The following is a 24,834-nucleotide window of genomic DNA, read 5'->3' as shown; positions in this document are numbered from 1 at the left end:
CAGCCTCCCAAAGTCCTGGGATTACAGAGATGAGCCACTGTGCCTGGCCTAAATGCTACATTTTATTTTGATTCACTCTTTTTTTTTGAGACGTAGTCTTGCTCTGTCGCCCAGCTGGAGTGCAGTGGTGCAATCTTGGCTCAGTGCAACCTCTGCCTCCTAGGTTCACGCGATTCTTCTGCCTCAGCTTCCTGAGTAGCTGGGACTACAGGCACGCACCACTATGCCTGGCTAATTTTTGTATTTTTAGTACAGATGGGGTTTCACCACGTTGGTTAGGCTGGTCTCGAACTAGTGACCTCCAGATCCGCCCGCCTTGGCCTCCCAAAGTGCTGGGATTACAGGCATGAGCCACCATGCCTGACTGGTTCAATTTCAGTTCACGGAGTTTTTCGAACCTTAATTGTCTAAGTTTCAGGGTTCAATAAATTAAACTTAAAAAATTATTATACTTTCACTTTTGTTATCAAACCATAAATGCATTTTCATAAAAACTTATTAGAAAATCTATTAAGAGGCTGGGCACAGTGGCTCATGTCTGTAATCCCAGCACTTTGGGAGGCCGAGGTGGGCGAAACACCTGTGGTTGGGAGTTGCAGACCAACCTGGCCCACATGGTGAAATCCTATCTCTACTGAAAATATAAAAAAACTAGTCGGGCGTGGTGGCACACGCCTGTAGTCCCCAGCTACTTGGGAGGCTGAGGCATGAGAATTGCTTGAACCCAGGAGGTGGAGGTTGCAGTCAGCCGAGATCATGCAACTACACTCCAGCCTGGGTGACAGAGTGAGACTCAAAAAAAAAAAAAAAAAATTATTAGTCTGTTTAAATTGCTACTTTGTTTTGTTTCAAATGACAATTTTTGTTCAATAATCTGCTTCATTTTCAATTTCTTTAACTTAGTACGGCTAACTGACTAAATCTGTCAGCTTTAATACATAAACTATTTCTTTCTCACAAAGTATTGATATCTCTGTTAGAATATCATTTAAAACTAAATCTCCTGGCCAGGCCCAGTGACTCATGCCTTTAATCCCAGCACTTGGGGAGGCCAAGGTGGGTGGATCACTTGAGGTCAGGAGTTCAAGACCAATCCGGCCAACATGGTGAAACTGTCTCTACTAAAAATACAAAAAATTAGCTGGACATGGCAGTGAGCACCTGTAATCCCAGTTACTCAGGAGGTTGAGGTAGGAGAATAGCTTGCACCCAGGAGGTGGAGATTGCAGTGAGCCGAGATCACACCACTGCACTCCAGCCTGGGCGACAGAGCAAGACTCCATCTCAAAAATAAAACAAAAATACTAAATCTCTTGAAAACGTTCTTAGTCTACAAATGTTTAACTATTCCCATTTTAGTTTTTCTTTTTTTTTTTTTTTTTGAGATGGAGTCTTGCTCTGTCGCCCAGGCTGGAGTGCAGTGGCGCAATCTCGGCTCACTGCAAGCTCTGCCTCCCGGGTTCACGCCATTCTCCTGCCTCAGCCTCTCCGAGTAGCTGGGACTACACCACGTCCGGCTAATTTTTTTTTTGTATTTTTTAGTAGAGACGGAGTTTCACCGTGGTCTCGATCTCCTGACCTCGTGATCCGCCCACCTCGGCCTCCCAAAGTGCTGGGATTACAAGCGTGAGCCACCGCGCCCGGCCGCCCATTTTAGTTTTTCTTGTTTTTTTTTTTGTTTGTTTTTGTTTTTGTTTTGTTTTTTTTTTTTTTTTGAGACGGAGTCTCGCTCTTTCACCCAGGCTGGAGTGCAGTGGCGCGTTCTCGGCTCACTGCAGGCTCCGCCCCCCGGGGTTCATGCCATTCTCCTGCCTCAGCCTCCCGAGTAGCTGGGACTACAGGCGCCTGCCACCTCGCCCGGCTAATTTTTTGTATTTTTAGCAGAGACGGGGTTTCACCATGTTAGCCAGGATGGTCTCGATCTCCTGACCTCGTGATCCGCCCGCCTCGGCCTCCCAAAGTGCTGGGATTACAGGCGTGAGCTACCGCGCCTGGCCCCATTTTAGTTTTTCTTAAGTGACTTTACAAGTTTTGGTGAGATTTACAAACTACTTTTACAGCTTACCATTAGTACTACCTCACCCACTGAAGTCCAAATATCTTCCATTACTTATTACAGCAACTCTGAGATCTTTGAGTATATATTTCTTTCTTTATGTACAGTGATAAATATAATTCAATAATAAACTAGTCATTCTCCTAAAGCATACTTTATAAAGAATATGTATGACAAGGCAGATGTTACCCAGATCTCTCTCATTAATCAATGGTCATTAAGCATTCTAACAAGTAACTTGAACTATATACATTGAAATTTATATTACTAATATTATTGCTTATTACACTTATTCTTTACCAACCAGTACAAAGTATAGTAACACTGTAAGGTCCAAATATTCAGTAAGATAAATATTATAAGATTAATGAGCCGGGCGCGGTGGCTCACGCCTGTAATCCCAGCACTTTGGGAGGCCGAGGCGGGCGGATCACGAGGTCAGGAGATCGAGACCATCCTGGCTAACAGGTGAAACCCCGTCTCTACTAAAAATACAGAAAAATTAGCCGGACGTAGTGGCGGGCGCCTGTAGTCCCAGCTACTTGGGAGGCTGAGGCAGGAGAATGGCGTGAACTTGGGAGGCGGAGCTTGCAGTGAGCCGAGATTGCGCCACTGCACTCCAGCCTGGGCGACAGAGGGAGACTCCGTCTCAAAAAAAAAAAAAAAAAAAAAAAAGATTAATGAAATGACTACAGTGAGTCTTCAGTTAACCAAATGTGGGTTTGGGGAGCCAAATGCCAACTGCATTATATTTAAATTCACGTTATCGTAGTTCCATTATCATGAGCCTTTTCCTGTAGTTTTCTCTTTTTTTTGAGACGGAGTCTCACTCTGTTGCCAGGCTGGAGTGCAGTGGCGTGATCTCAGCTCACTGCAACCTTCACCTCCCGGGTTCAAGCGATTCTCCTGCCTTAGCCTCGCAAGTAAGTGGGATTACAGGCATGTGCCACCACGCCTGGCTAATTTTTCTATTTTTAGTAGAGACGCGGTTTCACCATGCTGGCCAGGCTGGTCCTTGAACCCCTGACCTCGGCCTCCCAAAGTACTGGGACTGTATTTCAAATAGTGAATATCAGCCACTATGACATAATTGTGATACAGATGGAATAGTAGAGTGAGATTATAGAAAGGAAACTGTCATTAGAATAAATCGGTGCTTTTCTTTTTTTTTTTTTTTTGGAGATGGGAGTCTCCCTCTTTCGCCCAGGCTGGAGTGCAGTGGCAAGATGTCGGCTCACTGCAAGCTCCACCTCCCCGGTTCATGCCATTCTTCTGCCTTAGCCTCCCGAGTAACTGGGACTACAGGCTCCCGCCACCACGCCCAGCTAATTTTTTGTAGTTTTAGTAGAGTTGGGGTTTCACCGTGTTAGCCAGGATGGTCTCAATCTCCTGACCTCATGATCTGCCCGCCTTGACCTCCCAAAGTGCTGGGATTACAGGCATGAGCCACAGCGCCTGGCCTAACCAGTGCTTTTCAAACTTTTAAACACATTTAAGTGTGCATAGAGAATGAGAGGCAGTGTGTATAGAAGATTCAGGTACTTTTTTCTTTTTTTTTGAGACGGAGTTTTGCTCTTGTTGCCCAGGCTGGAGTGCAATGGTGCGATCTTGGCTCATTGCAACCTATGCCTCCCGGGTTCAAGCAAATCTCCTGCCTCGGCCCCCCAAGTAGCTAGGATTATAGGCGTGTGCCACCACACCCGGCTAATGTTGTATTTTCTTAGCAGTGATGGAATTTCACCATGTTGGTCAGGCCAGTCTCGAACTCCTGACTTCAAGTGATCCATCTGCGTTGGCCTCCCAAAATGCTGGGATTACAGGCATGAGCCACTGCGCCCAGCAGAGCGAGGTACTTTGATCTGTATTCAAGGCCCTGGCATTCCTCAGTAAATACTTGAAGAAAACATGTAAAGTATCTAGTACCTGGTAAGATACTTCTTAAGTATGTATTTCCTTGCCCTCTTTCTTCCTCTCAGTACACTGATTAAAAAAGTCAATGGATAGATCTTGAGATTACCTAGATGGGAGATATCTAGAAGGGAAGATGGAATGGGACAAGGCCCTCAATAGATAGGGGGAAATTCAAGCACATGAGAACCTAGGGCAGGTCAAACTCTTCTTGAAAATAGCAGACTATGTAAAGACAGACCTAAAGTAGAGGTAAGGAAAGTTAGGAGAGTTTATATTTAGTGGGAGAAGAGAGGAAGAAGAGAAGCAGGGGATCTTTAATAAGACATCTCTGCCACCAGGCATGGTGGCTCACGCCTGTAATCCCAGCATTTTGGGAGGCAGAGGTGGGCGGATTACCTGAGGTCAGGAGTTTGAGACCAGCCTGGCCAACATGGTGAAACCCCGTATCTACTAAAAATACACAAATTAGCCGAACGTGGTGGCACATGCCTGTAATCCAAGCTACTTGAGAGGCTGAGGCAGGAGAATTGCCTGAGCCCAGGAGTCAGAGGTTGCAGTGAGCTGAGATCGTGCCACTGCACCCCAGCCTGCCAGACAGAGCGAGACTCTGTCTCAAAACAAAACAAATAGAAATCTCTGCTAGGAAAGAAAGATTAGATAGAAAATAAAGGTGTTGCAGAGGCTGGAATATGTAAACTCACAATGGCTCCAACAGCAGTTCTGAAAATGTTCCCCAGCAGCACTGAGCAACACGGATGCGCAAAGAATGTGGATGTTTGGATTTATCAAGGACTGGGAGTTGGCAAGATAAGAATGGGCAAGGAAACGAGAAAAGTGATCTGAGAGTGAATGCTCTTTAAGTGTTATTGAAGCGAGTTACTATAGAGTACAGGTAAGGTAGAGAAGTAAAGTAGAAAGAGGTTCACAGAGTGAACAGAGAACAGTTGATGGTTTTAAGATCTTGCCGAGTTCAGAAGGTGGTTTATGGCAACATAACTGGCATTCATTTTTCTGTGTTAATAGCTATGACTACAGATCAAGTGAAGAGTTTTGATTATTCTACAGGTAAAATGACTGTTGAAAGTCCCCAATTTGGCTGGGTGCAGTGGCTCATGCCTGTTAATCCCAGTACTTTGGGAGGCTGAGGCAGCTGGATCACCTGAGGTCAGAAGTTTGACACCAGCCTGGCCAACATGGTGAAACCCCATCTCTACTAAAAAAAAAAAAAAAAATTAGCCAGGCAACATGGCAGGCATCTGTAATCCCAGCCACTTAGGAGGATAAGGCAGGAGAATCGCTTGAACCCGGGAGGTGGAGGTTGCAGTGAGCCGAGATCGTGCCACTGCACTCCAGCCTGGGCAACAAGAGTGAAACTCCATCTCAGAAAAACAAAAACAAAAAACAAAAAACAAAAATTCCCAATTCAATGACAAACATTTCTGTTATTGACAAAGGCAAGATAAAATTGACAAATGAATAATGAAGAACACCAGGCCAAAATTAATTTGATAGGCAAGGAACAAATCTACTTAAGCAATTTTTATACTTAAAAGTAGACATTTTAATTTGTTTCTATAGTCAGTTAGATTTTTAAAAATAATGTTTTCTAAAAGTATGGGTTCATAAAGTTCAACTTTCCATACTATAACATCAATAGCCATGCTTTTAACAGGTTTCCTTATGACTACTAAAATGGGAGATTTAAACTATTTTAAAAGTTACTAAAGACAGCACCCAACTTTTCAAAGATTTAGGTTGAATGCTTGGGTGAGGATTTCTCATACAAATATATGGTAAATAGATCCTAAGTAACACACTATAGAACCAATCAAGCAAAACATGTTTCTAAGGGAAACAGAAACTTTCATTTTGGGATGTCAACAAATCAAATACTGAAATCAGCTTTTTTTTTGGCCTACCTCTTGGGCCACAGACGACTTCAGTGGCTTGGGTCTAGAAATTATAGAAAACTGGTAACAAGGTCAGGGTTAAGGCACTAAAAAGCTAATTAGTGCTTGATATTAAGCCTTTGGTTACTTTTCAGTCAGGCCCTTTCAGGCTAACACTTTCTTTTCTTTAATCAGAGCGATTAAAGATGCCTACTCACTTTCCATTCAAGCACCTATTGTCTTCAAGGGGGGTGGTGATGTGGGCGGGAAGGAAAAGGGCGTTTTTCCATGCTTTTGTATTTAAGGTAAGAAAACAACCCTTTTAAGATTGTCACTATCAATGATGGGGAAATATAATAAGGTTCAAAGGCTCCCTTCTAAAATATCCCATACACTCTTTTTCCACTTCCCAATTGGAAAGGAAATGCTATACCCATATACTAACCAGTTTGGGGCACATAAATGTTCCATTACAAGTGAGAAAAAAAGATTTAGACTAGCATGTGAATTTCATCAAGCAGAGACACCTTGGTTAAAAAGCAAAACTTGTGGGGTGGAGAGGAAGGAAAAAAGGAGAACGTAAGAAAAAGGACCAGAGTGCTTACTGTTTATCATTATCAGCCTTTTCACAGAAGACTTCAGTGAGGGTGTTTCCAGGGGGGAAAAGTGAGATATTCCTTTTTTTTTTTGAGACGGAGTCTCGCCGTGTCGCCCAGGCTGGAGTGCAGTGGCGCAATCTCGGCTCACTGCAGGCTCCGCCTCCTGGGTTCACGCCATTCTCCTGCCTCAGCCTCTCCGAGTAGCTGGGACTACAGGCACCCGCCACCACGCCCGGCTAATTTTTTTGTATTTTTAGTAGAGACGGGGTTTCACCGTGGTCTCGATCTCCTGACCTCGTGATCTGCCCGCCTCGGCCTCCCAAAGTGCTGGGATTAGAGATATTCTTTATAGCAGCATTTAGGAGAAAAAAAGATTTGTGGTCTTTGGGCCAGCTAGCTAAAAGAAACTGGCTTGGAACTGCCCAGATAGTACAGTTAGGAAGTGTATGGATAAAAATTCCTGGAAGCAAGTCTTTTTTATTGATGGAATAAACACAACATTGATGGTAGTAGGGTAGAGTTGGTGGCAATGTCCTGTCACTGCAATTATGACATTCAAATGAGACCTACATAACTGTGGCTGCTTTTGATTCTTTCAACTTTGAAATTTGATTATCTGTACAGAGGGGCTTCTAAATGAAAACGAATTCACTTGCACCACCCCTACTCACCTATTTACTGTTCCTGGAGAATAACAAATTTTTTAAAAGGTGATAAGGCTAAAAGACAAAAAAGTGATTAACTAAAATAAGCTATGAGGCCCAATCAAGAATGGTGTAACATTATTCATTTTCTTCTTTGAACATCTTACTTAAGTGTTTTATTAGGGCTACTAGCTCAGGGTTCCCACCACGTGCATCAATCTGTTTATAGGCTTTAGCTTCAAGCTCTTTAAGAGTATTACGAGTGTATTCAAAAGAACCTACATCTTCAAGATAATGTACACAGTATTTTTTTATATCTATGTTTTCTGTTCTCTGGCGCAAGATATTCTGCACTTGGGTGCTTTCAGGCCTTGACCAAATAGCATGAATAGTAGGAAATGAGAACTTTCCCTCTGTTAGATCTTCACAAAAACTTTTGTTTTCACTATATTCTTTGGAGTGTAGATTAGCATAATCATCCCTAATTTGGAAAAAGAGCCCAAGTGTATTAAGTAGTGGTTTTAAATCTTCTTTGTAATCAGAGAACAACTGCATGAGACCTACTGCTAATCCAAACAGTCCACCTGTTTTCTGCAGCACCATAGCTTTATATTCTTCTTCAGTGGGACAAGCGTAATTATCCCTCCAGTAAATATCTAGGCCTTGTCCCTGATGGAGTTCCAAAAGCTGGCGGGTAAAAAGCTTCACTGCATCTGGGTGATCAAGGGTTAAGACTTTCTCCAAGCCAAGGAAATACACATAATTGGCAGAATTGATGACAGATGGGATTCCATAGATGCTGTGGGCCACTGGAAAGCCACGTCGGAGTTTTGAATTGTCTTCAATATCATCGATGAGTAAACTGGCATTATGCAACATTTCTGTCACTTCAATAATAATCTAATAAAAAAGAATTGAAAATTTCACTTATTTGAACTATTCAAAACTTACATACTCAGTTTAAGAGATTATGAGTCTCAGGTGTGTTAATTTTCACAACTAATAAATATTTAGCAACCTCAATATAAAATAATATCTTGCATGAGGACTAAATTCAATCAAGAACTAGGATTATTTTTATGTGACAGCTATTAATTTCTTTTTTTTTTTTTTTTGAGACGGAGTCTCGCTCTTTCACCCAGGCTGGAGTGTAGTGGCGCGATCTCGGCTCACTGCAAGCTCCGCCTCCCGGGTTCACGCCATTCTCCTGCCTCAGCCTCTCCGAGTAGCTGGGACTACAGGCGTCCGCCACCACGCCCGGCTAATTTTTTGTATTTTTAGTAGAGACGGGGTTTCACCTTGGTCTCGATCTCCTGACCTCGTGATCCGCCCGCCTCGGCCTCCCAAAGTGCTGGGATTACAAGCGTGAGCCACCGCGCCCGGCCTCTTTTTTTTTTTTTTTTTGAGACGGAGTCTTTCTCTGTCCCCCAGGCTGGAGTGCGGTGGCGCGATCTCGGCTCACCGCAACCTCCACCTCCTGGGTTCACGCCATTCTCCTGCCTCAGCCTCCCGAGTAGCTGGGACCACAGGCACCCGCCAGCACGCCCGGCTAATTTTTTTGTATTTTTTAGTAGAGACGGGGTTTCACCGTGTTAGCCAGGATGGTCTCGATCTCCTGACCTCGTGATCCACCCGCCTCGGCCTCCCAAAGTGCTGGGATTACAGGCTTGAGCCACCGCGCCCGGCCTGACAGCTATTAATTTCTTGGGGATTAATGAGATTACAGTTGCCTAATACCTGTAGCTTGTCCTCTGGAACTTTCAGCCAATGATTAAATGCCTGTGAAAGTTTGGTTCTCACTTGTTTACCTGCAATTTAAAAATAAAATGTGACAATGTGATAAGTGTTTTAATTATGAGTATTTTAACTATAAAAAACACATTCAGAAACTTCCTTTAAATTGATCAGACTTGCTAAATCCAGCCTCATCAATCCGTTACCTACTGCAGAGCTTGCCTTGCACTGTTCAATAACCCATTCTCAACCACTCCGAAATCCGGATCATAAAGTGCACAACCTTCTAAAATTAGGGCAGGCACGGAAGACTCTAAAGTACTTCAGTGGCCTACTAGTCCACTCTTTTCATCTGAACTTGAATAAACAATTTTAAAGTAGGGTGGGCTTTTAGGACTTAGGACCTAATTTCTTTCGTTTTTTGAAAAGGAAGCTAGTTTATTTACTTATTAATTGAGAGACTTCCTCTGTTGCCCAGGCTGGAGTGTGGTGGTGTGATCTCGGCTCACTGCAAACTCTGCCTCCTGGGTTCACATGCTTCTCATGCCTCAGCCTCCTGAGTATCTGGGACTACAGGCACACACCACGACTGGCTAATTTTTGTATATTTTGTAGAATGGGGGTTTGATATGTTGCCCAGGCTGGTCTTGAACTCCTGAGCCCAAGCGATACACCTGCATCGGCCTCCCAAAGTGTTTGGATTATAGGCGTGAGCCACTGCGCCAGGCCAAGAAGCTAGTTTAGTGTCAGTTAATTGGCACTACCTATTTTACATAACTATAGGTACTGTTAATAAAATATATTTTACTATTACTTCATAAAATTACCTCTTGAAATTATCTGTTTCTCCATTAAATTAAGGTTTTAGAGATGGGGAAGCTCTGCTGCTTTCCTTTCAAAAATGAGATCGTCATGCACTGAGGTATTCCCTTTTAATATCCTGAGTTTAGTCAAAAGCTAATCTTATTATTTTGACTAGGGACATTCATTTTTCAGTATCTTCTTTTATTCTTTCTTCCTTTTTTTTTGAGACAGGATCTCACTCTGTCACCCAGGCTGGAGTGCAGTGGTGTGTTCACAGCTCACTGCAGCCTCCACCTCCTGGGCTCAAATGATCCTTCCACCTCAGCCTCCCGAGTAGCTGGCACTATAGGTGCAAGCGACCACGCCCGGTTAATTTTTGTTTTTGTAGAGACAGTGTCTTCTCATGTTGCCCAGGCTGGTCTCAAACTCCTGGGCTCAAGCGATCCAGCTGCTACAGCCTCCCAAATTGCTGAAATTACAGACGTTGAATCACCTTGCCCAGCAGTATCATCTTTTTCTTACACGGAAAGCTCAAGATAGGTCTTTGTTTGTTTGTTTTTTTTTTTTTTTGAGACGGAGTCTCATTCTGTTGCCCAGGCTGGATTGCAGTGGCGTGATCTCGGCTCACTTGCAACCTCCGCCTCCCAAGATCAAGCTATTCTCCTGTCTCAGCCTCCTGAGTAGCTGGGATTACACGCATGTGCCACCATGCCTGGCTAATTTAAGATAGGTCTTTGCATAGAAGTTATCACTAGAAGTCACTGTAGTCATATATAAAGGAATGATAGATAAAAACCATGGGCAGTTCACTTAGTAAAAATGTTCTATAAGGGCCGGGCGCGGTGGCTCACGCTTGTAATCCCAGCACTTTGGGAGGCCGAGGCGGGCGGATCACGAGGTCAGGAGATCGAGACCACGGTGAAACCTCGTCTCTACTAAAAATACAAAAAATTAGCCGGGGGTGGTGGCGGGCGCCTGTAGTCCCAGCTACTCGGAGAGGCTGAGGCAGGAGAATGGCGTGAACCCGGGAGGCGGAGCTTGCAGTGAGCCGAGATTGCGCCACTGCACTCCAGCCTGGGCGACAGAGCGAGACTCCGTCTCAAAAAAAAAAAAAAAAAAAAAAATGTTCTATAAGTTTTCTGCTAAATGAATGCATGGTAATAACATCCTAATTTAGATAAGGTTTCAGGAAAATGGTTACATAAAAAGTTAAAACTAAAATACTGTTTTCTTTTTTTTTTTTGGAGATGGAATTTCGCTCGTCACCCAGGCTAGAGTGCAATGGCGTGCTCTCGGTTCACTGCAACCTCTGCCTCCTGGGTTCAAGCGATTCTCCTGCCTCAGCCTCCCAAGTAGCTGGGATTACAGGCGCCTGCCACCACGCCTGGCTAATTTTTGTATTTTTTGTAGAGACGCGGTTTCGCTATGTTGGCCAGGCTGGTGTCGAACTCCTGACCTCAGGTAATTCACCCGCCTTGGCCTCCCAAAATGCTGGGATTACGGGTTTTTTTTTTTGGAGACGAAGTCTTGCTCTGTCACCCAGGCTGGAAAGCAATGGCACGATCTCGGCTTGGCTCACCACAACCTTCGCCTCCCGGGTTCAAGGGATTCTCCTGTCTCAGCCTCCCGAGTAGCTGGGATTACAGGTGTGCACCACTACGCCTAGCTAATTTTTTGTATTTTTTTTTTGAGATCAAATTTTGCTCTTGTTGCCCAGGCTGGGGTGCAGTGTCACGATCTTGGCTCACTGCAACCTCCGTCTCCTAGGTTCAAGCGATTCTCCTGCCTCAGCCTCCTGAGTAGCTGGGATTACAGGCATGCGCCACTAAATCCAGCTAATTTTTTGTATTTTTAGTAGAGACAGGGTTTCATCATGTTGGCCAGGCTGGTCTTGAATTCCTGACCTCAGGTGATCCACCCACCTCGACTTCCCAAAGTGTAGGGATTACATGCATGAGTTACCGCGCCCAGCCATTTTTTTGTATTTTTAATAGAGATAGGGTTTCACCATGTTGGCCAGGCTAGTCTCGAACTCCTGACCTCAAGTCGTCCACATGCTTCAGCCTCTCGAAGTGCTGGGATTACAGGTGTGAGCCACTGCGCCCAGCCTATTAGTATTATTTTTGAGACAGGGTCTCGCTCTGTCACCCAAGCTGGAGTGCAGTGGCACAATCACGGCTCACTGCAGCCTTGACCTCCTAGGCTGAAGCCCCCTGAGTAGCTGGGACTACAAGAACAAGCCACCATGCCTGGCTAATTTTATTTTATTTATTTATTTTTTGTAAAGGCAGGGTTTTGCCCTGTTGCCCAGGCTGGTCTCAAACCCCTGGGCTCAAAAGCAATTTGTCCCACTTGGCCTCCCAAAGTGCTGGGATAATAAGTGAGCCACTGCACCCGGCCTGTATCACTTAAACACATTTTTTTGAAGATGAAAAACAGAGTCTCAATGTGGAATTTCTTTTTTTTTTTTTGAGACAGAGTCTGGCTCTGTCCCCCAGGCTGGAGTGCAGTGGCACCATCTCGGCTCACTGCAAGCTCTGCCTCCCGGGTTCACGCCATTCTCCTGCCTCAGCCTCCCGAGTAGCTGGGACTACAGGCGCCCGCCACCATGCCCTGCTAATATTTTTGTATTTTTAGTAGAGACAGGGTTTTACTATGTTGGCCAGGATGGTCTCGAACTCCTGACCTCGTGATCTGCCCACCTCGGCCTCCCAAAGTGCTAGGATTACAGGCTTGAGCCACCGCACCCGGCCTCAATGTGGAATTTCATTTTTCATTTTACTTTTGAATGTTATATAGAAAACAGTACAATATATGGCTTATTTTTGAGGTACTACAGTTTTAATATTTTTTTCCCCTCTGATGACATGCTAGTGTTTGCCTGATACTTTTAAGTTCCCCCCCCCTTTTTTTTTTTTTTCTGAGACGGGGTCTCCCTTTATCACCCAGGCTGGGGTGCAGTGGCGTGATCTTGGCTTACTGCAGCCTCGACCTCCCAGGCTCTGGTAATCATCCCACCTCAGTCCCCCAGGTAAGCTGAGACTACAAGGGCGTATCACATGCCTGATTAATTTTTTGTATTTTTAGTAGAGACAGGGTTTTGCCATGTTGCCCAGGCTGGTCTCGAACTCCTGGGCTTAAGCCATCTGCCTACTTTGGTCTCCCAAAGTGCTGGGAGCACAGGTGTAAGCCACTGCGCCTGGCTAAGTTCCGAAATAATTTCTAACACTGAGACTAATCACAGAGATCTCTCAAAATTAAAAGATTACTGCTTCCTCTTTAAGATCTAAACATTACTGTCTCTCTTTTTGGAGCCCTTCTTCCTCCACTGCCAGCTTCATCTCTCCCTAATCCCACCCTTCACCTCATCTAGGGTCCCACACTAAGACAAATAAACAAACATAAACATAAGATGACAGCAAGTATGAGAAATTTAAAAATAAAAATCATTTTCTTTACTAATTTCAGAAAATCCTTTTTTTTTTTTTTTTTTTTTTGAGACAGGGTCTCACTCTGTTGCCCAGGCTGGAGTGCAGTGGCGTGATCTCAGCTCACTGCAATCTCTGCCTCCTAGGCTCATGTGATTCCCGTGTCTCAGCTGGGACTACAGGCATGTGCTACCATACTTGGCTAATATTTGTATTTTTAGTACAGACAGGGTTTCACCAGGTTGGTCAGGTTGACTTCAGAAAATGCTGATATCATTATTATTTATTAGCAAGAGTAATATTACAACAGTATAAATGACCTGGCACACCTCTAAGTTACTTTAGTAACTCTGAAGCTCTCTGTAAAAAAAAAAGTGTGTTATGTGCATAGTACAATGTCACATTTCTTTAGTAGTATCTTTTGAGGTTGTATTCCATCATGGATCAAGAACGTACTTGAATAAAAAGGTGAGGTGCCTAATGATAATTTTAAATATGTTATCTAATGTCTTAAAGCATTATTTCCAAGTAATGAGAATTAAAAAAAAAAGTCATAGAAGGTGGTCACAGCATAAGTAAGCATTACGGTTAAAATGTAACTGTAGGCAGTCCTTGCTTTGTAAGTAGCAGAGTAAGAGACATTCAAGCGATGCTTGTTAGACTTTTGTCAGCACTGATAACTGGCTTGCTATTGCCAGCCCAGTTCCAGCTAGTGTTTGTGAACGTGTTCTAAAGGATGTCTGGCAGTAAGAGCTGGGTAGAGTGAAAGTGAAACTGTGCCATGTTTCTCACTGGGAGATACTGAAATAAGTTACTAACTGCTGGATAAATGTCACTCAAAAGCAGTCTGTTGGCTTTTTCTTAAACAGTGGGCAACCTTCCCTTTGAATTCTCCATTTCTGTCATTCCCTCATTCTTCTCATGCATTGACATTAGCAGGTGAGTCTCTATTAGGGTCTGCCAAAATAAAAATGACACTAATTATGGTTTCCAAGGTGTAGCACAGGAGCTAGCATTCTTTTGGCTTTTATCCTTCCCAGGCTCATGAAGAACAGAAATGCACACACTACCACAGAGATGTGCTCATAAAGAAAGGTGTGTACTTTAGCACAGAAATTTAAAAGTGTCTATTGAGACTGAATTGAGAGCATCATTAGAGTTTAGTCACAGTATGGCTAAACAGGTTTTTATGTTTGTCAAATAATTTACCAACTTTTATATTATTTCTTCTTTTTTAAAAAATGTTTAAAACAGAGAGGGGGACTTGTTATGTTGCCCAAGGTGGTCTCAAACTTTTGGTCTCAAGCAATCCTGCCTTGGCCTCCCGAAGTGCTGGGAATACAGGTGTGGGCTACCACACCTGGCCTATATTATTTCTATGAGAAAGAATATTCTAATACAAATGATTTTTTATTACAATAACCCGTTTATTATATTCATGAGTTTTTGCTTATTATCATTTCCAGACAGGTGTTTTTTTTTTGTTTTTGAGTAGGAGTCTCATTCTGTTGCCAGGCTGGAGTGCAGTGGTGCAATCTCAGCTCACTGCAACCTCTGCCTCCCAGGTTCACGTGACTCTCCTACCTCAGCCTCCCCAGTGGCTGGGACTACAGGCATGCGCCACCATGCCCAGCTAATTTTTGTATTTTTAGTAGAGATGGGGTTTTACCATGTTGGCCAGGCTGGTCTCGACCTCTTGACCTCATGATCCGCCTGCCTTGGCCTCGAAAAGTGCTGGGATTACAGGTGTGCCACCACACCCAGCCTCCAGACAAGTTTTTTTTTTGTTTGTTTTTTTTTTGAGACAGAGTCTCGCTCTGTTGCCCAGGCTGGAGTGCAGTGGCGCAATCTCGGCTCACCGCAAGCTCCGCCTCCCGGGTTCACGCCATTCTCCTGCCTCAGCCTCTCCGAGTAGCTGGGACTACAGGCGCCCGCCACCACGCCCGGCTAATTTTTTTGTATTTTTAGTAGAGACAGGGTTTCACCGTGGTCTCGATCTCCTGACCTCGTGATCCGCCCGCCTCGGCCTCCCAAAGTGCTGGGATTACAAGTGTGAGCCACCGCGCCCAGCCCAGACAAGTTTTTAAAGAAGCAAAATAAAACAAAAACACACACGACACGTGAGGCAGGAAGCCATGTCCAGGTGGCACACCCTTACACAGGAATAAAGTGGGCTATGTTTCCAAATACTGTGATTTTAGATACATTATTATTTGGCTCTCAAAGGAACTAGTAGTATATGAAATGCAGTGTATGTGTGAGATACTGGAAAATACAGACATAGAAGGTAAACTTGAACATGGATGGTAAATAAAGTGTTCTACTGTTAAACAAATCTGCATAACTTCCCCTAATATCTAAACAGTGGGGAATCTGAATGCGTAATATCCATAAAGAATACAACCTCCAATGAGATGCCAAAATGTTTTTTTTTTTTTTTTTTTTTTTTTTTTTTTTTTTTTTTGAGACGGAGTCTTGCTCTGTCGCCCAGGCTGGAGTGCAGTGGCCCGACCTCAGCTCACTGCAAGCTCCGCCTCCCAGGTTCACGCCATTCTCCTGCCTCAGCCTCCCAAGTAGCTGGGACTACAGGCGCCTGCCACCGCGCCCGGCTAATTTTTTGTATTTTTTTTTTTTTTTTTTTTTTTTTTTTTTTTTTTTTTTTTTTTTTGAGACGGAGTCTCGCTCTGTCGCCCAGGCTGGAGTGCAGTGGTGCGATCTCGGCTCACTGCAAGCTCCGCCTCCCGGGTTCACGCCATTCTCCTGCCTCAGCCTCTCCGAGTAGCTGGGACTACAGGCGCCCGCCACCACGCCCGGCTAATTTTTTTTGTATTTTTAGTAGAGACGGGGTTTCACCGTGTTAGCCAGGATGGTCTCGATCTCCTGACCTCGTGATTCGCCCGCCTCGGCCTCCCAAAGTGCTGGGATTACAAGCGTGAGCCACCGCGCCCGGCCTAATTTTTTGTATTTTTAGTAGAGACGAGGTTTCACTGTGTTAGCCAGGAGGGTCTCGATCTCCTGACCTCGTGATCCGCCCGTCTCGGCCTCCCAAAGTGCTGGGATTACAGGCGTGAGCCACCGCGCCCGGCCTCAAAATGTTTTAAGTATTTTTATTTTTTAAGGTATGTTAAATAATTGGATATGTTTTAAAGGGTGCCTTCAAAAATTACGTTTCTTTTTAAGAGACGGGGTCTCACTATGTTGCCCAAGCTGGAGTGTAGTGGCTATTCTCACAGGTGTGATCATTGTGCACTACAGCCTTAAACTCCTGGGCTCAAGCCATCTCCTGCCTCAGCCTCCCAAGTAGTTGGGACAACAGGTGTCTATCACTGCACCTGGCAAAAATTACCTTTTAATAAAGAAAAAAATTATAATGTTTTATTTATCATTTTTCTCATATGCATCACCTTAAATAGAAAATCTCAACAGCTAGCAAGTCTAACCTTTTCTATTTGCTAACATTTGAACAACCACTACTGTATGAAAATGACCCTATATGGACTGTAAGTGAAGTATTACCTGGTAACTGAAGTAAGTATTTATACGGTTCTAGAAGAATTCTTTGGACTGTTTCTTGAGTCTTCTCCATTGGATTTAAACTTCAAAGCTAATCTGTCAAAAAGGAGAAACATAAAGATCACATGAAACTAATCATCTTTGAGTGTCAAACTGCAAAGGAATTTGTATTTCAAGGTGTTTGTGAAAAGACACCTAGTTTGGTTTAAAAAGAAGATTCTGTTGCCAGGCACGGTAGCTCACGCCTGTAATCCCAGCACTTTGGGAGGCTGAGGTGGGCGGATGGCTTAAGCCCAGGAGTTCAAGACCAGCCTGGGCAACATGGCAAAACCTTGTCTCTATTAAAAATATGAACAATTAGCTGAGGTGGGTAGATCACGAGGTCAGGAGTTCGAGACCAGCCTTCACACCATCTCTACTAAAAATACAAAAATTAGCCGAGCATGGTGGTGTGCGCCTGTAGTTCCGGCTACTTGGGAGGCTGAGGCAGGAGAATTGCGTGAACCCGGGAGGCAGAGGTTGCAGTGAGCTGAGATCACACCACTGCACTCCAGCCTGGGCAAAAGAGTGAGACTCCAGTCTCAAAAAAACAAAAAAAAGATTCTACATCTATGAAGGCTTGAAAACATGTTAAGTGAAAGAAGCCAATCTCAAGAGACTACATATTGTATGATTCCATTTATACGAAATGTTCAGAATAAGCCAATCTACAGAGACAGAAAGTAGATTAGTGTTTAGGAACAGGAATAGGGACTAATTGCTAATGAGTACAGGGTTTCTTTTTGCAGGGATCAAAATGTTATAAAATTAAATTGTGATGGTTGCACAGCCCTGTGAATACATTAAAAACTGCTGAAATGTACACTTTAAATGGGTGGTATGTAAATTATATCTCAATTAGAAAATTCTTCATTCAAGTGATTATATTGGTCAAAGCGTTGTCTTGGTTTTTAAGCTGTTTTCTTAGTCACGTAACTTATATTAAGCTTTTCCTATTTTAATCAACCATAAAAGGCTTAATTTGTTGACGGCAAATGTCAAAACAAATCCAAAGAATTGGAAAGATACCTCTGTATTTAACTGATTACACTAATTAGTAAACATATCCTTTTTTAAATGAGCACTAAGATGAGTATGTTTTACGTATTTAAAATTTAAAGGGATTCTCCCCGTCCCCCTAGTAGTTTCTCTACAATCAATCCATTTCAGAGATTTCTGATTTAAGATACGCATTAACTCAAATGCATTTATATTTATTAAACATATTCCCCTTTATACTGAAATCTGCCTTATTTCAATATTTCCTAGAATAACACTCCCGGTCTTCCTAGGGTCTCCCTGTACTGTTGAATCTCTACTTTATTTTTTTTTTTTTCAGACAGAGTCTCACTCTGTCGCCCAGGCTGGAGTGCAGTGGCGCAATCTCGGCTCACTGCAAGCTCTGCCTCCTGCGTTCATGCCATTCTCCTGCCTCCTGCCTCAGCCTCCTGCGTAGCTGGGACCACAGGCGCCTGCCACCACGCCTGGCTAATTTTTTTTTTGATTTTTAGTAGAGACGGGGTTTCACCATGTTAGCCAGGATGGTCTCGATCTCCTGACCTCGTGATCCGCCCGCCTCGGCCTCCCAAAGTGCTGGGATTACAGGCGTGAGCCACCGCGCCCGGCCGAATCTCTATTTCTTTGTATCTGTTTCTATTATTACTTGTCCTCATATTAGGAATCTTTTTCTAACTGCTCTAGCATCTTTGGCACTTTTATCCTCTGCTTTGCTTCTTGGGACTATGATTTAGTCTTTAGAATCCTGAGCCCACTTCTACCAACTTTTCTACAACAAAAAGGCTAAATGTAATATGGCATCTAATGGCAGTTTGTGGTTAGGGCTGTTCAATGAGTTGCACATCATTGGATTTTGGAATTGGAAGCCACTTTAGAAAGTTATCTCAGTATGCCAGAAGATAAAGCACAAGAATATATTTGCTTGAGTGAGGGCCACTTTTTTTTGAATGAAGAAAATGAAGTTGAGTTCATGTACTTTGTGTTATTTTGATTGCTCAAAGGTCCTTTTTTTTTTTTTTTTTTTTTTTTTTTGAGATGGAGTTTCGCTCTTGTTGCCCAGGCTGGAGTGTAGTGGCGCGATCTTGGCTCACTGCAACCTCCGCCTCCCGGGTTCAATTGATTCTCCTGCCTCAGCCTCCCAAATAGCAGGGATTACAGGTTCCCGCCACCACGCCCAGCTAATTTTTTGAATTTTTAGTAGAGATGGGGTTTCACTATGTTGGCCAGGCTGGTCTCAAAACTCCTGACCTCAGGGGATCCACCCGCCTCAGCCTCCCAAAGTGTTGGAATTACAGGCGTGAGCCACTGCGCCCGACCTGATCCTTTTTTTTCTAAGTCTGGGCCAAAGATTTAGAAATCTTCAATTTAAATATGCATTTTGTATGATTCTGATACAGCTGCTTGAGAATGTTAAGGGAACTGGAAATAGGTTGCTTACATGGTACCATACCACACTGCAACTAAGGGGGTGTGGGCTACTGTTATTTATTATAACAGTGAGGATGTGTTCCTTTTTTTTTTTTTTTTTGAGACAGAGTCTCGCTCTGTCGCCCAGGCTGGAGTGCAGTGGCACGATCTTGGCTCACTGCAACCTCTGCCTCCTGGGCTCAAGCAATTCTCCTGACTCAGCCTTCTGAGTAGCTGGGACTACAGGTGCCCACCACCATGCCCAGCTGATTTTTGTATTTTAGTAGAGTTGGGGTTTCACCAGTGTTCCTCGATTTCTAAATTTGCCCAAGTAACTTCATAATGTTAAGTAATAAAAGTCATCTTTTATAGCCCAGTCACCTGATACTAAGATCTCATCATTGATACTTTCAGGGGTAAGGCAATTCTAGTACTGTAACTTCTTGCTGGCATTAAATTTAAAAATGTAAAATATACTTGGGAGCAGAATCTGACTTTTGTGGATTTATATTATAAATTAATCCACCAAAGACAAGACTTTTGCACATATTTCAGTAAATAAACACACTGATTCATATACATGCAGCCAAGCAAATCCAAAGATCCTGAGTAAATACCAACAACGTGCCACAAAAGTAAAATTTCCAAAATCTTGCACTATGGGTTTCTTATAGCACTATTCACAATAGTAAAGATATGGAATCAACCTAAGTGTCCATCAGCAGATGACTGAATAAAGAAAATGTGGTATATATACAATGAATGATTACTCAGCCATTAAAACAAAATGAAATCATGTCATTTGTAGCAAAATTGATGGATAGCCCTTACCTTAAGTGTAACAAGTCAGACATAGAAAGACAAATAGTACATCTTCTCAATTATAAATGGGAGCTAAATAATGTGTATACATGGACATGGAGTGTGGAATGATGGACAATGGAGATTCCAAAGGGTGAGAAGGTGGGAAGGAGGTGGATGATGAAAGATTACTTAATGGGTACAACGTTATTGTATGGGTGATGGACACCCTAAAAGTCCTGACTTCACTACTATGCAATCTATGCATGTGATAAAACTACAGTTGCACCCCATAAATTTATACAAGTAAAAATAAACAAAAAACCCCCAAACCAAAATCTAATTATTAGTGCTAGCATTCCACTTTTCCAGCACAATTACGAGTGCAGAAGTGCTGAGACTACCCAATTTGGTGACAATCGGGTATTTAATGTTCCTGTTTTGTAGCAGTCAATGAATACAAGGGTAAAATGGTTTGAACCACATTGTCTCTGTCATGTAGTTGTTTTTCTGCTGTGAAATGAGATGTGTAACATGGCAACAGGAGAAAAGAATAAAACTTCTACATATGTATGCACTGTTAGGCAGTTGGTAGGCACATGATAATGGGTGGCTGAAATAATAACACACACATATAACCATCAACTGTGCAAGTGCTTTGATGCTTCCCCATACTGTACACCATCTCATGGGTCACAGAAACCTTTTGAGAATATGATGAAAGCTATGAATCTTCTAAAAAAAAAAAAAAAAAGCCGATGTATGTGCTAATAAGCTGCAACACAAATGTATACACTGCCACAAAGACATACAACATATAAATTCTCAGAGATCATATAGTCCCTGAATGTTTACATGCACCTCAGATTAAGATCCCCAGCTATGGAATATCTTTACCCTTTAATGCCAAGCAGACAAATATTCATGTTTGTGTTATAATAAGCTAAGACATAAATTCCACTAGCTTAACTCTTTATTGAAGGCATATTACAAATGAAAATTAAAGCACAAAACTAGTGTATAGTTCAGGTTACTCTTCCGGATTGAAAGGCATATTTTTTTGTAGTCTGTTCTTATCTATATGAAACAATCACAAAAAAAAATCAGCACTCCACCAAAAGAAATCATTTTAACAACATGAATTCAAAGAGAAACATCCCATATGGAAAATTTCTACATCCATCTTGACTAGCAATTAATACCAAAGACGTCGCAAGGAAAAAAAGGCTCATAAAGAATCAAATAAGCGAAATAATCAATATACCTACTAGGTAAATACCTATTTAGGTAACCTATTACCTACACTATTTGATCTCTGACACGTTACCTTATTATCAGGGATTGAATTAAGAAAAGAAGATGCAAAACAGGAAGAACGGCTTAGCTAAAAGATTATTATCGAACATAATTAAAGGTAGAATTAAAAAAGCATCTCATATACTTCTCTATTTAAATGTTAGTACCTATCTTTTCTCAACTACAGGTTGGGAGCAAGAATCACGTTTGTATATTTTCTCACAGCCTTTAAAACACATTTGACTGAACTTAAAAATCAATGAGATGCACTTTCGGAACTCCCTTTTGTGTCAAGATCTGTAACAAGTGTACTCTGTTGCATAGAAATCAGAGCTAATCTTTGTTTCAATTCGTAGAGCTTTGTGGTTGATGTTATTTTTCAACTTAAAACACTAATTATGCTTTAAAAAAATATTTCCTTTGCTCACTTAGAGATGTTTAAGAATACTCAACAACTCAATTTCCTTTCCCAGAGGATAGTTACATACAAGTATTTTCAGTGGTATAAAAACATAAGAACCTCAATTTTTATAGGTATCGACAACCAACTTGCCTTGTGTCAAATCTTAAGAGTCTAAAGGATTCTACACACCATGGCATATACTCTCACCCGCCTTTGTTTTTCTTTTAAATCAAAGGATTTATCACAGCTGGAAATTTCAGCTATCACGTACTAAAGTTAAATGTAAAGAGGCATTACTGTGTGTTACATGAACACTACTAGTTTCCTTTTAGAGTGACTAAACTACAGAATACCTCAGTGAGAGTCTGAAACTTCTCACTTTCAAAACTAAAAAGCTGCCAGAAATTTGTTCAAAGAGTGAATTCATAATTATTAATACAAACGCTCCATTCTTTTTTTTTTTTTTTTGAGACGGAGTCTCGCTCTGTTGCCCAGGCTGGAGTGCAGTGGCGCGATCTCGGCTCACTGCAAGCTCCGGCTCCCGGGTTCACGCCATTCTCCTGCCTCAGCCTCCCGAGTAGCTGGGACTACAGGCGCCCGCCAACACACCCGGCTAATTTTTTGTATTTTTAGTAGAGACGGGGTTTCACCGTGTTAGCCAGGATGGTCTCGATCTCCTGACCTCGTGATCCGCCCGCCTCGGCCTCCCAAAGTGCTGGGATTACAGGCTTGAGCCACCGCGCCCGGCACAAACGCTCCATTCTTTTCACCATGTGAACTACTACGGCTATAGCCTCCTCGTCGGGCTCCCTGCATTTGCCTCTTTAACTCTTCTTTTTTTCGCTTCCTCTACTCTTCAGCCAGGGATGACATTCCAATCGGAGCCATCTCTCCCTTCTGATTGAGATTCCTTGGAAGATATCCCATTGCTATTAGGACAAAACTAAAACTCCTTTACAAAGCCTATAATGTTCAACACTCCCCCTCATCCCATCTCTCCAGGCTCAGTTCTTCATACTGGAAAAGCTCCCTTCCGCCACAGGGCTTTCCGACAAGTTAGTCTTTTTGTCTGGAATGTCCTTTCCTTTTCTCTTTCCTTGGTTAACTCCTGCTAGTCCTTCAGCTCTCAGCTCGATCCTCACTTGCTCAGAAACCCTTCCTTTCCCTCCCTAAAGAAGCCAAATTCCCTCACATTCTCCTATCACCGTGGAACTCTCCTCTGGGGCACTGCCACAGCGGTAATTTCACATTGTTTTGTTCAGCATCTGTCCGTCTCGCCAGGCGCATGTCTACGAAGGCAGAGGCCACCCCAGTGGTTGGCGCTCAACACCCATGAAAAAATGAAAGCGCCTTCTAACGCGTTAGACGATGAAACCAGGGCACACAACCTTGCGTCTAAGAAGTGAACATCCCATGCAAACGACTTTTCAAAGGGAAGGGCCTGGTTTGGGAATGGCTAAACAGAGACATACAAATGTGAAGCGCATACTGAATCCTTCCATTCATACTCCGGGAGAAAGACGATGGATCTGAAAGAAGCTGCCTGATATAAGCAGGGAATTTCAATCACTTCGAGGCCGATTTTCCACAGCGGCTGGGCAGAGAACTGCAAACGTCTACAGTGCTAGCAGAGTCCAGAGAGGAAGAAACGGTGAGGTTTCTGCTTCCTCCTCGCTCAGATGCTCCCTTCCGCCCCACTTGGCCAACCCTTCCTCTCCCTCCCCGCTTAAAGCCAGGGGATGGAAAATTCATACACAATCCGGTTCAGCATCCGGGTCCTCACTCTCCTTTCTTTCTTTCCTCTGCCCCGCCTCCCAGCCTGCCCCGCCTCCCAGCCTCCCCCGCCCTTCTTCCCATCCGGGTTCCCCCCAGCCGCCGCCACTGCCGCTCACAGTTCAACGATGATATCACGACTTTCACGCCGCCGGTCCGGGAGTAGCTGTACCCCGCATCAACTTCCTATTTTATAGTGTGGACTTAGGCTCTTCCCGATGCCCACATGAATCCCTCCCACTACTTCACCACAGAACTCTCCGCCCTCCTCAGCCGCCAGCGACACCGCATTACTTGGTGCAAGAAAATGCGCCATCCCGGTCACACTGCGCAGGCGTCGTTGCCGCCTCCCTACTGCTTTGTTGCCCCGCCCCTTTCACCTCCCCCCCGCCCCCGCTCCGGTCCACGCAGGCGCAGGGCATTGCGGGCCTTGCAGTTCTGGCGGACAAGGATTTGCGCGTTGGCCCCAGAGGCTGGACTTCATTTCCCAGGAAGCCTTGAGGCGTAACTGTCTGTTTCCATAGAACTGGTGGGAAAATGGCGTCGTTGTTTGTATCCAGGGACCAGTAGGAACAGTGTATAGGCGGGTTCTAAAGAACTTTAACCAATCCAAGGTCGTCTAAGAGGCCATTCGGGAAAGAGGTAGGGGAGGGGGAAAAAAAATGTAGGGGAGGGGAGAAAGGGGGGGGAACCTAGAGTCGGTTGGGGGGGGAAGCGATGTTTGCCCGTCAGTCGAGTCCGGAGTGAGGAGCTCGGTCGCCGAAGCGGAGGGAGACTCTTGAGCTTCAGCTTGCCGCCGCCACGGCCACCGCCTGGACCTTTGCCCGCAGGGAGCTGCAGAGGGTCCATCGCCGCCGTCCTCTGGAGGGCAGCGCGACTGGGGGCCCGGACCTCCAGTCCGGGAGGGATTTTTCGTCGTCCCCCTCCCCCCAACCAGGGAGCCCGAGCGGCCGCCAAACAAAGGTACCAGTCGCCGCCGCGGGAGGAGGAGGAGCCGGAGCCTCTGCCTCAGCAGCCGCTGGACCCGCCGCCCTTCTTCCCCATCTCTCCCCCGGGCCTGCTGGTTTTGGGGGGGAGGAGGAGAGAGGGGACTCTGGACGTGCCAGGGTCAGATCTCGCCTCTGAGGAAGGTAGGGACATTTTCTGGGGCTTTCGTGGTCTCCTAAGGGGATTCTTTTGGGAGTCGCTGGGCCCGGCCAAGGAGCAGAGGAAGATCGCGGTGGTGGTCCTTGCGGCGCCCGAATTCGTGGCCTCGGCCTCCCGGGAATCCCTACCCCCCCGCAGCCGCTGTGTCCGAGCCGCCCCCTGACTGGGCGGCCGCACACTCAGCGGTTTAGCGGCCGCGGTCGGGGGCCCGGGCAGGGTGGGGGCCGTTCCGCCTCCGGGGCCCTCGGCCCTCACGTTGTCCCCGTGGCGGGGCCAGATGTTGATCTCGCTCCCACTTGTCGGGTCTGAGCCCGGAACGGGACGTGGGCAGGGGCTCTGTGGCGGGCCGGTCCTGCCCGCGGCCCACAGGCCCT

General features: G+C 44.4%; 2 protein-coding genes across 14 annotated transcripts in view; one reads left to right on the top strand and one right to left on the bottom strand.

Moving 5' to 3' along the window:
- Positions 1-5,504: 5,504 nt before the first annotated feature.
- On the bottom strand, positions 5,505-24,833 carry GGPS1 (geranylgeranyl diphosphate synthase 1). 5 transcript variants are annotated; one of them, XM_063613455.1, is made up of 5 exons: positions 23,434-23,644; positions 23,014-23,165; positions 16,582-16,674; positions 8,837-8,907; positions 5,505-7,999 (listed from the first exon to the last, which is right to left on the bottom strand). In XM_063613455.1, exons 3-5 carry the CDS (start codon positions 16,649-16,651, stop codon positions 7,238-7,240), a joined length of 903 nt encoding a protein of 300 aa, XP_063469525.1. In that variant the 5' UTR covers positions 16,652-16,674; positions 23,014-23,165; positions 23,434-23,644; the 3' UTR covers positions 5,505-7,237. The 5 variants fall into 5 exon arrangements, with proteins under 5 accessions (XP_063469525.1, XP_063469526.1, XP_055089925.1 ...); XM_063613456.1 differs by having other exon boundaries at positions 23,031-23,165; XM_055233950.2 differs by lacking the exons at positions 23,014-23,165; positions 23,434-23,644 and adding an exon at positions 24,716-24,833.
- The window catches only part of ARID4B (AT-rich interaction domain 4B), a 172,500-nt gene continuing 171,400 nt past the window's right edge, over positions 23,735-24,834 (top strand). For 6 of the 9 annotated variants that reach the window (XM_055233939.2, XM_055233940.2, XM_055233934.2 and 3 more), the window contains exon 1: positions 24,015-24,444. The gene's annotated coding sequence lies outside the window, so the exon portion shown is untranslated. Of the gene's footprint in view, positions 23,957-24,008; positions 24,445-24,834 lie in introns of those variants that run through there. The other 3 variants (XM_055233938.2, XM_055233936.2, XM_063613434.1) reach the window with 3 other exon arrangements.

The sequence above is a fragment of the Symphalangus syndactylus genome, chromosome 19 (assembly GCF_028878055.3).
Source record: "Symphalangus syndactylus isolate Jambi chromosome 19, NHGRI_mSymSyn1-v2.1_pri, whole genome shotgun sequence".
In the NCBI taxonomy this organism is placed as follows: Eukaryota; Metazoa; Chordata; class Mammalia; order Primates; family Hylobatidae; genus Symphalangus; species Symphalangus syndactylus.
This window is presented reverse-complemented; position numbering and strand designations above follow the sequence as displayed.

Coding starts and splice junctions, on each gene's coding strand:
- GGPS1 (XM_055233950.2), bottom strand. CDS start 16,651: ATGGAGAAGACTCAAGAAACAGTCCAAAGAATTCTTCTAGAACCGTAT. Junction 8,908..16,581: donor ATACTTACTTCAGTTACCAG/GTAATACTTCAC, acceptor TTTAAATTGCAG/GTAAACAAGTGAGAACCAAA. Junction 8,000..8,836: donor TTCCAGAGGACAAGCTACAG/GTATTAGGCAAC, acceptor CTTTTTTATTAG/ATTATTATTGAAGTGACAGA.